The following is a 14,913-nucleotide window of genomic DNA, read 5'->3' as shown; positions in this document are numbered from 1 at the left end:
TTTCAGAAACTTGTCCAAAGTTACTCAGCTAGTATGTGGCAAAGTGAAGATTCAATCAGTCAATCCATCAGTCAACCATGTTGGCTGTGTTCCTATTGGGTACCAGATACCCTGGTTACAGTAGAGGGAAAGGCTGACACAATTCCTGCCTTCATATATTTACAGTCTAGAAAGAGAGCATACAATATACAAGTACTTGGAAGTGGTACAAGAGAGAAAATTTGAGTGCCTATGGAATTAAATTCATACTGTTTAAAGCTCTTTCCATTTTCCTTGCTACCTTTGAGGCTTCCTTGGGCAGATTTCTTCATTGATTCTGCTGGACTCCACTACATCCACACCTCCCTCTGCCACAGTACTTGTTATCTTTGCTGGTGAACTTCCAGAGCATAGGGACTTTGTCTTACTCATCTTTGCACTTTGGTGTCCATAACAAGGCTTGTTCAGTGTATAAATGAATAACCAGTGCAGAACGGAGGGTCCTAGTAGAGGGAGTTTTCTCCTCACCTGAGAAATATCCATGACAGAATCACAGCTGAGCGGCCGGGCCGATGTGAGATCGTTGGAGCCCAGCAAGGTAGAGATGATCCCATTCTGATCAATGCGTCTGATCATGGTGCCATCCACAAAGTAAATCAGCCCAAACTTATCCACCGTAATGCCTGGGGGAGGAGAAGCCAGAAAAGGGAATTCAGTGTCAGAGATACCAACAACTCCATGCTCGTGGAGTCTTCCATTTAACAAAGCACCCCTCCCTCCATGATGTGACTAGATCCTCACCACAACTTGTGGGGTGAGCAGGACTACACTGGTCACGTCCATTCTCCTTTTTTTTTCCCAGGGGCTAATTGAAAGCAGGGGTTAGACTGCAGGTTTTCAGATTCTCCAGGGCATTGAATCATTCCATCTTGCTCCCTCCTCTAAAACTGTACTCATAACTCCTGGCAGTGGTAAGAAGGACCTTTTTCAACATCAACACTGTGAATTATTTAAAGTAACCTACTTCTGGAGCCTTGCAATTTTAATAATCAGATCCTCTTTTTAGTAACAAGTTTTCTTCCAAGATAATTGACCTTCATATTTTTCTATTCTTATTATTTTAGTTTCACTGGTCATTACAGAAGCACAGAGCTGAAAGAGAATCCTATAGATTTGTGTAGAGAATATTGTTTAATTTTTTAAAAGATACATCAAAGAGGGAGTCAGAATTATCACTCAATATCATCTTCCTCACTCACTAGTCTGTCTCAACCAATTGACTTTCTCTCTTACCAGCATGTGTGACCTTCGGCAGGTCAGCTTGTTTTCTCAGCTGTCAAATAAAGGGATTGCTGGAAATCTGTATTTTCACCCCTGGATGTGTGAGAATCACCTGGGGAGCTTGCTAAAACATACCCCCCAGACAGCTGCTTCAGAAGATCTCAAGTGGAGCCTGAGTATCTACTTTTATTTCTGACAAGCTCCTCAGGTGAGAAAAGCACACACCAAAGTTGGAGAGCCATTCTCTTAAACCAGTACATCTTGACCAGTGACCTCTAAAAGAATAATCACCTGTAGAGTATTTTCAAAACATACCTGTTTGGCCTTACTCCTGGAAATACTAATCCAGGGGCTCTTTTCAGAAACTCTCATGGGGGATATATTGATTTCCTCCCTGGTTCAGAGTCGCAGTAGTTAGACATATTCCTACCCAACCGAACTGCTCAGGGGTGCTGGGGCTGAGAGACCAATGAGACGTACCCCTGAGGAGTGCACAGGAAGGAAGGAGTACCGCGTGGAGTGCCCCTGGGAATGACCGAAGCCTGAGAGTGTTCATAGCAGCATAAAATAGGCTCTGTCTTGCCAGTTTTGTTCTGTTCAGTTTTCTAAGAAACAAGGGATCAGAAAAGGCTTCCCAGAGGTGGAGACTCTTGAATTATAAAGCTTTCCAGTTGTATAACTTTGGGCAAGTTACTTCACTTTTAAGTCTCAGTTTACTCATCAATAAGATGGGGGTAATAACATCTGATCTGGAATAGTTAAGCTTTAGTAATTACTAATGATTGTTAAAATTATGAAGAAGTCAACAGCACTTTGAGGATTTCTAGGCTCTTAGTCCCAGGCCCTCGTGTCTCTGACTGGCCAGTAGGGTGGCTTAAGATACTCAAGGGCCTGTTGGTGATGAAGCCCACCAGAGCAGCATTTGTTCCTTCTGCCCCTAAGTCTGTCCAGAGCAGCATTTGTTCCTTCTGCCCCTAAGTCTGTCCAGAGCAGCATTTGTTCCTTCTGCCCCTCTCCTAAGTCTGTCCAGGGCCTAAGGAGGGCCAGAGTAGCCTCAAGGCTGGGGAGCCTTTCTTCTGTCCTAGCCTAGAATGTAAATTAATCACATTCTTTAAGTACCAAGATCAGAGTTTTCTTGTCTGCCTAGGATGCTCTGTCTTCCTCTCCCATCTGCTAGAACTGATGAGTGCTCCATGAATAATTCAGCTTCTTGTTTACAGAGTTGGCTGCTCAGGCTAATAGAAGCCATTAGTCCCTTGATTAATTACAGGCAGTCCCTGGGTTACGAACAAGAGTCATTCCTGTGTCTTTAAGCTGAATCCGTGGATAAGTTGGAACAGGTGCATACAGTTCTTATTTAGCCTTACTTTAGTCCAAGAAAAGGCTCAAAACCTTTTCAATGATTTAAAAGCTGCACAGGAAGCAAGTGAAGATGATTGTGATGAAGAATTTGTTGCCAGTAGGGGTTGATTCAATCATTTCAAAGTGAGGACAAGTTTACATAATATTATAGGGCAAATATGAGTTGTCCCTTGTCCATAAGTTCCTGCTGCAAAGTGTCTGTGTGTCATGGCACCTTTTCCATTTCTATCTGGGTTAATGATAAGCTTTTGGATAATTTCACTGTCCAAATATCTTCTCTCTTAATACCGCTATATCTCTCCATGTATGAGAGAGAGGGAGAGATTTTGAGAGAGAAGTGGGGAGGGGGAGAGGGAAGAAGAAAAAGAGGGAGTAAGTAGTGAAGGGGGAGGGAGGAAGAAAGAACAGAGAACACATGTGTGTAGAGCAATTGATAAAGGCCTGGAGGAAAGAAAAATCTCAGAAAAAAGCTGTTTTAATCATAAGGGAGTGAATGCTGTACCTGAGAGAAGCCATGGGGATCACTTAACCCAACCTGCTCATTTACCAGTAAGGAAATTTAGGCCAAAGAAGATCACAGAGTCAGTGAGTGGCAGAGCAGAACCTTAATGCAAGGTCCCTAATTTCAAGTGTTCTTTTCACTCCAGGCTACTCTCTCAGTATTAGAAAATCATAATTAGGATGGAGATTAAGCATGGATATCACAATACTTACTCCACAGAGTTACCACTTAACTGTTCCAGATGTGTGGTAAATATACTATAAACCAAAAGAACCAAACTCATTGTCGTCAGGTTTGATCCAACTCATAGCAACCCCTCCTTGGGTTTCCGAAGTGGTATCTCTACAGAAGTAGATCGCCTGATCTTCCTTCCAAGGAGTGGCTGATGAGTTTGAACCAACAGCCTTCTGGTTAGCAGTCAAATGCCTTAGGCACTATGCCACCAGAGCTCCTAGAAAATATACTATCGTAGACTGTAATGGTAGGAATCACCACTTATGGGATGTTTACTATGTGCATGGTATTACATTATACATTCATGATAATATTTAATGTGTATTACAACTATGCAGAAAATGAAAATCCTCACAACTGGACCAATAAGCAGCATCACGATAAATGGAGAAAAGATTGAAGTTGTCAAAGATTTAATTTTACTTGGATCCAAAATCAACACCCATGGAAGAAGCAGTCAAAAAGCCAGAGGTCATATTGCACTGCAAAAGATTTCTTTAAAGTGCTGAAGAGCAGAGATATAACTTTCAAGACTAAGGTGTGCCTTAACCCAAGCCATGGTATTTTCAATTGCCTTATAGGCATTTGAAAACTGGACAAAGAATAAAGAAAGCCGAAGAAGAGTGGATGCTTATGAATTGTGGTGTTGGTGAAGAATATTGAAAATACCATGGACTGCCAGAAGAATAAACAAATCTGTCCTGGAAGAAGTACAGCCAGAATGCTCCTTGGAAGTGAGAATACCCAGACTGTATCTCACCTACTTTGGTCATGTTGTCAGAAGGGACCATTCCCTGGAGAAGGATATCATGCATGGTAAAGTGGAGGGACATCAAAAAAGGGGAAGACACTCAATGAGATGGATTGACACAGTGGCTGCAATGATGGGCTCAAGTATAGCAAGGACCTTGAGGCTGGCACTGACTGGGTGGTCTTTCTTTCTGTTGTACATAGGGTCAGTGTGAATCAGAGCCAACTTGATGGCACCTAACAACAACAACAACAACTATGCAGTATGTCCTTATTTCATAGATGAGGAAAATAAGACCCAGAGAGCTTAAGCAACTTTCCCAAAGTCATACATGTGGCAAAGTCTGAATTTGAATCCAAGACTACTTGCCTGCACTAGAATCTACTGCTTTGATTTGAAACCAGAGCCTGAAATCTGCCACATTTATCAATACAACCACTTATTATATTTTTATAGGATGTCATATAAAATGCATTAATTTTGACCCTCACAACAATCCTCAGAGGTACCCTCATTTTATTGATGAGGAATCTGAGGCTTAGACATTATAAATGGCTCCAATTCCAGGGCTAGCATGTTGCAGCCCCCATCTCTTAACCCTCATCCAAGACTCTGCTACACTGTTTCCTCAAGTGGCCACTCAGTGTCCTTTGCCTTTTAAGCACCACCTGCCAGGTTTAGCTGTAGGTGTGATCTTTTGCATGTCTTTAGATCATGCAACAGGAAATGCTTTGCTGATGGACGTTTATTGCTAATGATGACACCTCTAGGATAAAGCTTTCTAAGGGTCTTCTCAACCACAAGGGGTGTGGCTTCTCAGCCACAAGGGGTCACTCTTGTCTCTGAATGTGTTCTTTCTCCTTGCATCTCAGGAAGCATTTCTTCTCTACCATATCAGAGCAGGTCATGTTCATGTCTTATTTATTTTGCTACAGTGAATTTATTTGTGCAACCACAGTGCTCTGCCTGCTCAGTAAATAGTTGCTGAATGAATGAATGAAAAACTGTGATTGTGGGTATAAGGAGGTTCAACTTTCAGAGGGACTCAAGATTAAAACTTACAGTTAATCCATCCTATAGCACATGTGCCAAGATGATATGCTACAATGCTTTATGTAACAATGATTAAAACAAACAAACCAACAACGAAAAAAAAAAATAAAACCACTATGAGAAATAATGTAAATGTCCAGCAGTAGAGGACTGATGAATAAAAGATGGGACATTCATCTGATGGAATACTATACAGGCAATAAAAATGAGTACATAGAAGACTAATGATATAACAAAATGTTCATGATATATTGCTTAGAAATAAAAACATGTTACTTAGTCTGTTTAATGTGCTTTCAACTTTTTTTTGAGGTGTGGACATTATATAAACACAAACATTCAGGAAAAAGATTAAGAAGAAAGGCAAGAAATGACAACTGGGGATATTCCTGGAGGGCAGAAGCATGGAAATTTTAACTTTGTGTATATTTCTTGATATTTTCCATCTTTTAATTTTTTATTTATATAACTTTTTTTTTTAATAATGATGTACATGTATTTCTTTTGGAAGTGGAAGGCTCCCCAATATATGTTACTGATAGTATTTAAAAAGGAAAGTCTTACCCCTGGGGTTGGTAAGTGTGGCTTCTGTGGCCTTCCCACCATCCCCGCAGCGAGTGTCATCAAAGGGGAGGCACTGATCACCTGTGCCCGCGACCACCTCAGAGTTCTTGACCAGGTCCTTCACCACCACAGTGGACTTGATTTTGAAGACTCGCCGGCTATTGGTGTCTGAAAGGAAGACGGTCCCACTCATAGGGTCTGTGGTTAGGTAGTATTTATGTGCTGGACTGTGACTGGAAAACAAAGACATGACCTTTTGGTGAGCACTTCCTTCCTTCCTAATGGATAGAGATGGTACAACTCACAGGTACAACTTATACAACAGGCACAATCTGAATCCCTGGTCTTTTAGAATCCAAGCAAAAAAGTTCTATGGGAGGATGACCCTATTTGGGATGATAGTTTCCCAATTATTCTGACCACATGGTTGGCCTAACTCTCCCTTCCACCCAGCTACTACTACTATAACGACCTCTTGCCCATGATTGGGATGCCTTTGTAGCACTAGGCCCGTTTAAGATGCTCAATCCATGTTTTCCTAAAAAGATTATCAATGTGATTTATCATACATGAACTGTAAATTCAAGCCAGAAACACCAGCACCAACAAAAGCCATCAAGTGTTCAAAACAAAAACCCTTCTCCACACAGAGATTTTACAGCATAAACCTAATTCCACCCTGGGACTGCCTGAAGAGACCCTGGCTGGATCTGACTACCAGTCAGTGTCAGCTCTGTCTCCTGTTGGTACTCATGTTATATTTATCAAGAGCCCAGAAGTCTCCCTCCTGCAGTCAGATATAAATGAACTGCAGGATTAGTTTGTAATCTGCAGCAATACCCAAGGAAAAATCAACAAAACAGAGCAGCAGTGCTGAGGATGTTTCTGTCCCTGGAAAACAGCCATAAGGATCAGGTTACACTAACAGGAGAAACAGAAATCAGACCATGACTATACAGAGGCATCAGGAGCACAACACCCTCTCTAACAGCAAGGTGGGGAAAATGCACAGGTGTTGAGAGGTGATGGGTTTGGGTTCCAAGTCTAGCTCTGTCATTTCCTTGTTGTGCAAGTTGGGTAAATTAGTTAACCTCCTGAACCTCACATTTTCCTTGTCTGCAAAATGTGGATAGTGACAGCTACCTTGCAGGTCTCTGGTGAATATTATATAAAATCATAAACACAAACAAGGTGCTCAGTAATAATTATTTTAATTACAAGTCATTGCATCTGTTTGTACTTGGAGGTTGACTATGGAGTTGGGCCTCTCTTACTAAGTCTGAATTTTGCTATGATATAGTACTGATTTATAATTTCTTCTAACTCCAGCCCACACTGGGTTTGGATCCATCACCCTTGGAAGCTAAATTTCAGTTCCTGTGCATAGCTTGCTCATCTCCTAGCCCCTTGACCTGCATCTCAGGATTGACAGGCCCTTCCAAGTCTCAGGGAAGTCTTCTGGTTCAATGTTCTCTCTCTCAGTTCAGACTGCATGGCCTGGTGTTGCCCATTTTCACTGGATAGTGGGCACAAACAGTGCTAGAGAATTCAAGGGGCAGACCAAGTAGTACTGAGAGCACCAGCAAAGTAGAGGTGCTGCAGATCCCTCCGAAATGCAAGTAAAAGAACCAAGTAAGTCTAGAAAGAAGCTATTTTATATTTTATTGGGCACTTAATTTTGGGTCCTTTTTAAAAACAAAATTTTATTTTACAGATTGGTGTTGTTTTCATTTTGATTTGCATATGAAGGTTGGGGCACCATAATTTTTTCAGTGTCTAGGTGTTAATTGTGTTGATCCTGCCACCCTGAGTGCTCATCATCATAACCATCCCTTGATGTGGGCAGTATTCATAGGGACTGGCCGATTTTAATAGGGCCAGGCCTCTGGATCCAAGGTTTCTGTTCCTTTATTTCCTCTCACCTGAACTCAGCTAGTCACCATGACTATCTCCAACTCTCCAACTGGCCTTTCTCTCTAGCCCTAATACTACTGTACCATTGCCTCATGCTCAAAAAAAAAAAAAAAAAAAGACAGGCCTGTCTGCCTGCAGCCTGGACCCTCTCCAGGGTCTTCACCTGCAAGTAGCCCAAATACTAACATCTGATTCCTATGCGTTCCCTTTTAGAACTTCCCATTTGTTAAGAGTAAGTTCAGCCTTCCCAGCCCAGCAGCACACAAGGTCCCTCACAATGTGGTGCGGCTCTTTCTTCTCAGCCTCTTTCCACACATTTCCTCCCAGATGCCCCATATTTCAGCACAGCTGAAGAACTTGCCCCTCAAACACGGCTGCATGCCTCTGGGTACATGGTGTTCCTGCTCTGTAGCATGCCCTGTCTTCTACCTTTTCAGCCTAATGAAATTCTACTCATTCTTCAGGCCTCAGCTCTAATGGTACGTTTTCTGGAAAATGTTCTCTGACCCTCCTTTATTTGTTCTGAGAGCAGCCTGTTCATATCTAGGTTATACCAAACCAAAAACCAAACTCACTGCTGTCGAGTCAGATCCAACTCATAGAGACCCCTCCTTGGGTTTCCCAGGCAGCATCACTATGGAAGTAGATTGCCCAACCTTCCTTCTGAGGAGTGGCTCATGGGTTTGAACTGTCAGCCTTCTGGTTAGCAGTCAAATGCCTTAGGCACTATGCCACCATAGGATGCTTAAGTAGTGCTGTAGCTATTTTTTTCCTGTGTTTGTCTCCCAAACCAGACTGCCAATACTTGGGGAAGAGACTGGATTTTACTCGTCTTTGTTTTACTACTAACATTTGGCTTAGTGCCTTCTGGCCCACAGTAAAAACCAAAACCAAACCAGCTGATGTCGAGTCAATTCCAACTCATGGTGACCTCATGTATTTCAGAGTGGAACTCACTCCAGAGGGTTTCATGCTGTTATTTTTCCAAAGCAGATCATTAGGCCTTTCTTCTGAGGTGCTCTGGGTGAGTTCAAACCACCAGCCTTTTGGTTGATAGCTGAGCACATAATCATTTATGTTACCTAGGGACACTTAGCCCATGGTAGGCACTTATTTTAAATAGATGTCATTTCCATTCAAAACCTTTTAAATAGGACTTTCATTTATATTACTTAGCTTCTCTGTTATTTCTCTTTTGCAGGGGTGGTAAAAGGGGAGATGCTCTATCTTGAAAAATCCCCTGAGATTACCCTATAATGCAGCATAGATTTAATCTTCACAGAGGACACTGGTTCTGATGAAATAAAAGGCAATGACCTCAGATCCTGCTCTGCAGTGCCAGGGCAGCCTTGATCATTCTGCTTTCCTGATGACAACTGTGAGGTAGGAGTGATTATTCCATTTCTCTGCCCAGCACTCATAATAAACTGACAGTACCCACATTGGTGAAAAATGAGTCCCTGACAGAGTGTGGTAGGGGTCCTATCCACTTTGCCATCCCCCTTGAGTCTCCAGCTCATGTCTTTCTGCACTGCCCTAGAGAAGTGTCACTGCCATGGGGCCTCTCAGATTGTTGAATTCCAGAAGAGAGTGGCATTAGCAGAATTGCCCCCAGAGTGTCTAAAAGAGCCATGATCGCATCTTTGGGGCCCCAAAGCAAATTTGAGCTGTGGTGCTCAGTTAACTGTAGGAGAAAGAGCTCTAGCTCTGAACTTAGAAGGTTGTGAGTTCTTATTCTGGGCAATTTACCCAAACCTTTCAAGTCTTAGGTCCCTCATCTGTTAAATGATTAAGTATATTCTCTGGTTTGCCATGAGAATCAAATGCTATTTTATTTCTGAACAGCCTTCTTCCTCTGCAGAGTGCTCGGACATTCTTCAACGCATTGCTTCCTTATGCCAGCCACCAAGGGGAGCAGCACCTGAATCAGTGATGCCCAGCTGGACCTCCCCAGGCTGCAGCACCAACAGTCCTCAGAAGAGAGATGCAGAGACGACCACCACTAATACAAATGATCCATCACCACTCATGAATGCCTATCTGTCCCAGATACTGTGCTGGCACATCACACACATGACCTGTTTTCCTCAAAACACCATATAAGGTGGGTACTTAAAAAATATATTTTAGAAAATGGAGACTAAGAAGGGTGAATTGACTTGACTAAGGCCAAAGACTGCTAAGGGCAGGATAGAATTCCAACCCAGTTCTGCATGACACCAAAGTCCATGCTCCTTCTATTCCCCACACTGCTTCTCAGGGCCTAGAATATCCTGAAAGCACCTGCTCATCTCCTGAGACTCAGCTCGAGCATCACCGCATCTGTAACACCATTCCGGCTTTCCCCGTGGGTAGAATCGGCCATTCCTTCTTTGTAGTTCACTGGACCCTGAGTGGATTATATGTTTATACCTATAACACCTTGTGACACTTTTCTGCTTAGCTGTTTGTTTCCTCAATGAAATCTTGAACTCCTCAAAGGCAAGGACCAAATTTAAGTCCCTGGTGCCTAGCACTGGCTGGTGCAGAGTAAGTGCTCCAGAAATGTTTGCTGCATTTACGAGTCAATGAAAGAATGAATGAGTATCTACCTCCCTGGCTGGAGGGCACATAAGAAACAACCATGACTAAGAATCTTAGTCATGGTTCTCAAACACAGCTACACATCAGAATCATCTGGAGAACTTTTATAAAAAAGCCCTACTCATGATCGCTGAAGGGCCTGGGCATCTGTACATTTAAGATCTGTCTAAGTGACTCTGAAGCACAGCCAGCTTTCCTTGGAACACTATTCTCAAACCTCAGTGTGCAAATAAGTCAGCTAGACACTTTGTTAAAATGATTTTGGTTAGGTAGTTCTGGGGTGTAGTCTGAGATTTTGCATTTCTAACAAGTTCTTGGATGATGCCAATGCTGCTTATCTGTACTTCTAGTATGAAGGCCTTAGAATACCCTGCAAGTCATAAAAGATTTCAGGGCATGAGATGGAAGCTGGCCTGCTGCTAGGACCCCAGGATCAGCTCTGTGGACAGGGAATGTTTCGAGGACAGTTCTGTATCTCCGGTAACCTGAGCAGTGCTGGGCACAGGAATGGTCACAACTCTTATTTCCAGAACTTCCTCCAGAAGCTCCTGAGGACCTAATTTTGTGTTACTTCCTCAAACATAACCTTGGCACCTCTGGAAGCTACATAAAATTTTAGAGGCCATACTTTCTGAAGTTAAGGAACTGAAGTAGAGCCTCACTTAACCCTCTTTGTGGATGGAGTAGATAATTTCTTAGTAGGAGCTGGGAGCCAAGAAATCTCAAGGGACAAAATGCAATCTATTCCCTGCTTCTTAGTGAGAATTCTCCTTTCACCCCAGAGTAAGGTCTGCCTTGGGCAAAGGAATATCTTTTGATCACATCAGGAGGCACCTCCGGCAGAACTTGACTCACTGGTCCTCTAGACCAGTGGGAGGAGCTGGGCTTTGGAGCCACTCAGAGGTTGAAATACTAGTTCTAATACCCACTAGGAGGTGCCTCATTAGCGTAGTATAGGTAGCACGTCAGTCTCATAACACCCACTAGGTAGGTGACCATGGGTAAATCACTTCATTACTCTGAGCCTCAGTTTTCTCTTTTGAGAAATAGGGATAATCATGACTATGTCACAGAGCTATTTTGAAGACAAAATATCACTGTAAAGCTCTAAGCACAGTGCCTGTCTCATTAAAAATATAAAAATGCCCAATAAATGGCAGCTTTTAAGCAAAGCTGGTCACCTGGAGAAACTCCTGGAATATTCATGTAACTGCAAAATGGAAAAAGCCAAGTACACTAGCGTTAACGTTGTCTTTTCCAACCTACTCCCTGGAGGTAGTGTAGAGCTCTGCTGGGGTTAATATAATATGTGTAGCCTGGTTTAAGGAGCTCTGGTAGCATAGTGCCTCAGGCACTTGACTGCTAACCAGAAGGCTGGAGGTTCAAACCCACCAGATGCTCCTCGAAGGAAGCTTGGTCAATCTACTTCTGTAGTGATACTGCCTCAGAAACCCAAGGAGGGGTTGCTATGAGTTGGATCTGACTCAATGGCACATAACAACAACAACAACAAAAACAGCCTGGTTTGATGGGAGACTTGAGTCAAATGGGTTTCTGAGCAACAGGCTTCAAAATTTCTCCCTCAGGAAGAGCTCTGGGAAGAGGTGGGGTGCTTGTTCCATGAAGGAGTCCACAAAGGAAGATGACCAAAGGATTATGGGTCCCTGTACTGAACATGCCCAGCATGGTGGGCAGGCAACAAGGCTAAAAAGGCCAACCTAGTCTGCTCTGGAGAAACACACACATACAGGCTAAGGCCATGAGCCATAGAGACAAATGCTTTACTGGGAGCAGATGAAATAGTACATACTAATAAATAAAGAGGACAAAATCTTTAGTATTTATTTAATCCACCATTACTGATGGAGATACTGAGGCTCAGAGAAAGGAAGGGATTTACCCAATATCCAGGCGCAAGTTAAAATCAGAACTGGTATTTGAACCCAAGTTTTTTGACTCCTGATTGTTCTTTGGAAAACTGGGAGGCAAAAAAGAGATTCCTTTTCCCCCTTCCACTTTGGTTCACTTTAGAAATCGTTTTTAGCATCTAAGAAAACACAATGACTTGAGAGGGGGGTAAAACGCCAGCTGTGAAATTATAGATATATCAAAAGACCACTGAACATCAGGATCAAAAGATACAAAATCTCTCTCAATCCAGAGGTGATGAAACTGAAAACCAGAAGAGCTAGGTGAGCAGCCCAAGGCTGTACAATCCAGAGCCGGACCAGCACCCTGGCCTCCTGAGTCTTCCCAGCTAGTCCTTCTATATTGCAGCTACGTCCCAGGCATAATTACCACCACTGATTTAATGCTTTAGGATTAAATGCTAGATTTTAATCCAAGATCTTGATATGAAATATACTTCTGTATTTTCTGTAAAACTGAATTTGAGGGCTCATATCATTGCATAATTCAGTCTACTCCATATGAAGTTCACTGAAAAGTCTCAAAAAATATTTTTTTCCTAGAAATGGACAAATTCTCTAATTTATGATAATACAAACCATGAAAATAAAAGTTTTTCTGATTGCCATGGTCACTTGGAAGCTCCGAGTCTAATTTGATGTGTAATCATTTACATGTGTTTTCTTTTGTTCTCAATTTCTATTTAATTTACTTTAGTACATGTGTCTTTAGTTACAAGAGGACTGAATTCCTTTTTGGAAAATACCAAGGTATGATACTATTATATTTATAATATTATTATTAATACAGGTACCAATTCTGGGGCTCCTCCCTGTACCTGGCACAATTCTAAACACTTTACATGCATGTAAATATTTGTACAACAATTCTCCAAGGGCGATTTTATTAACCTCAAATTAGAAACTAAAGATCAGAGAGGGGAAGTAATTTTTTAAGCTCACATAGTTGGGAAGCCTCAGTTTTCTCACTTGTATATTGGATGCAATGATGGGTACGTACTTCACAGGGTAGTTTTGGGGATGAAATGTTATAACCCATAGAAAATGGTTAACTCCCTCTCTGCTACAAGGAAAATGCTCTATACATATTAATTATTATTATCATCTCAAAATAATATAGATGACTATTACATTAATTATATATATATAATCATTATTAGATTTAGGTTCTGACTCTTTCCACCATCATAAGACTTAGCATGTGTTCCACATGCCACTGTGCTCTGAACCACATGCAGATAGCTGAGAGCTGCCTCTGCGGTGGCTACTTTTCAAATCACCCAAATGTGTGTGAGGCTGGGGACTCTGAGGTGACTCTGACTTAGGAGTTAGATGACAGGGGATGCTGACAGGCTGACATTGCCCTCGTGTCTGACTAGGCCCACTCCTTCCTGCTGCAGTGCCACTGTGAGCCTACATGACAGATCTACTCTGTGACAAAGCTCTTGTTTAGGGATTTGTCTCTTCATGTGGTCCTTGTGGTGAGAATATGCCTTCCCACTATGTCCTTGTTGCAAACCTCCTGGTGAGGTCATCTGACATCTAGCCACCAAAGCAGAGGCATGTGAATGCTCATGGAAGTCATTTCTAGATTCTTAGCCAAAGCAGGATGTTTTAGGACTTCCCATCATGAGCACCAAAGTGACTCCACATAGTTAGGATGATACCCTCATTTCTGCTGAGGATAAGGAGACTATAGTGTTCAATTATTATGCCAAGGCTTATGGTTTAAATTTTTTTTTTATTATTATTTTAATCTGTCATGCCTGCAGACTACCAAAGTAACTGTCTCATTTGCTACAGATTATAGGGAGTTCAGCTTCTCACCATCCACCTTCATCATTATTAATGACTTCCTTTCCTTGAAACTGATTACCTCAAATCAGTTCTCGTTACACAGGATTCATTTCCATTGAGCCATCGGAAATTGACATGTGTTGCTTACCATACAACATGCAACAAGGCAGGGGAGAGACAGGAATTTTCTCCACTGGTTGGCTTACCTATGTCTGAAATCTTTATTTCTGACAGAAGACAGGAGAGCAGGGAATAGAAGAAAGAAAGAGGTGTTAGCAGCAGGGTTAGAAGCATTATTAGCAGCCTGAAAACTTGACAGCAATGCTACTGCACAATACTGTAATAAATAAAGACTTAGCAGCTATGACACTGATATATTTTCTATTGTATATTACTTGTCAGTGAGCTCACTTACAAGCAGCTACATATCACAGAGGTGGCATGGTTTCGCCTGCACCATTACTGCTGACTTCGGGGAAAGAGGACTAGGTTGACACATTTTGCTGCTTTAACAATGACTGAGACAGGGATTGGAACAGTAGAGTCTCTGCATTGTACAGAGATGGTTGCCTAGAGATACACATGCTCAGTACTTTCTCTGTATGTCTTCAGACACACTGCCCTACAACACTTACTAAAACTTGAGTAGCCCACCGTGAGCCTACACACAATAGGGCATGAGTTACAGATATCCTCTAATTAAAAGGAAGTGGGTGACACAGAGAAATAGGCTAAGGAAAAAAGACTGTAAGGAAATTTGTCAAAGTGATAATACATCAATGTATTTACTTTTCTTTCAAAATTTCATCCAATCCTCCCTTCCCTGCTGACTGTCTCACATGATCTCCTTAATGTTGTTGTTGTTAAGTGCCATCGAGTCATTTCCAACTCATAGCGACCCCATGCACAGCAGAACGAAACACTGCCCGATCCCGCGCCAGCCCCACAATCCCTGCTATACTTGA

The 14,913-nt window shown here is 42.2% G+C and overlaps 1 protein-coding gene across 1 annotated transcript in view; it reads right to left on the bottom strand.

Moving 5' to 3' along the window:
* TENM4 (teneurin transmembrane protein 4) overlaps positions 1 to 14,913 on the bottom strand; it is a 562,032-nt gene that overhangs the window by 64,410 nt on the left and 482,709 nt on the right. Inside the window, exons 21-23 of the mRNA XM_007941024.2 lie at positions 14,155 to 14,175; positions 5,727 to 5,959; positions 508 to 662 (exon numbers count right to left, since the gene is read on the bottom strand). Of these exons, the coding sequence (XP_007939215.1) occupies positions 508 to 662; positions 5,727 to 5,959; positions 14,155 to 14,175 (409 nt within the window). The remainder of the gene's footprint in view (positions 1 to 507; positions 663 to 5,726; positions 5,960 to 14,154; positions 14,176 to 14,913) is intronic.

The sequence above is a fragment of the Orycteropus afer genome, unplaced genomic scaffold (genome assembly GCF_000298275.1).
Source record: "Orycteropus afer afer isolate SDZICR_OR568_19922 unplaced genomic scaffold, OryAfe1.0 scaffold00074, whole genome shotgun sequence".
Lineage (NCBI taxonomy): Eukaryota > Metazoa > Chordata > Mammalia > Tubulidentata > Orycteropodidae > Orycteropus > Orycteropus afer.
The sequence above is the reverse complement of the archived record's forward strand: the minus strand, read 5'-3'. Positions and strand labels throughout refer to the sequence as shown.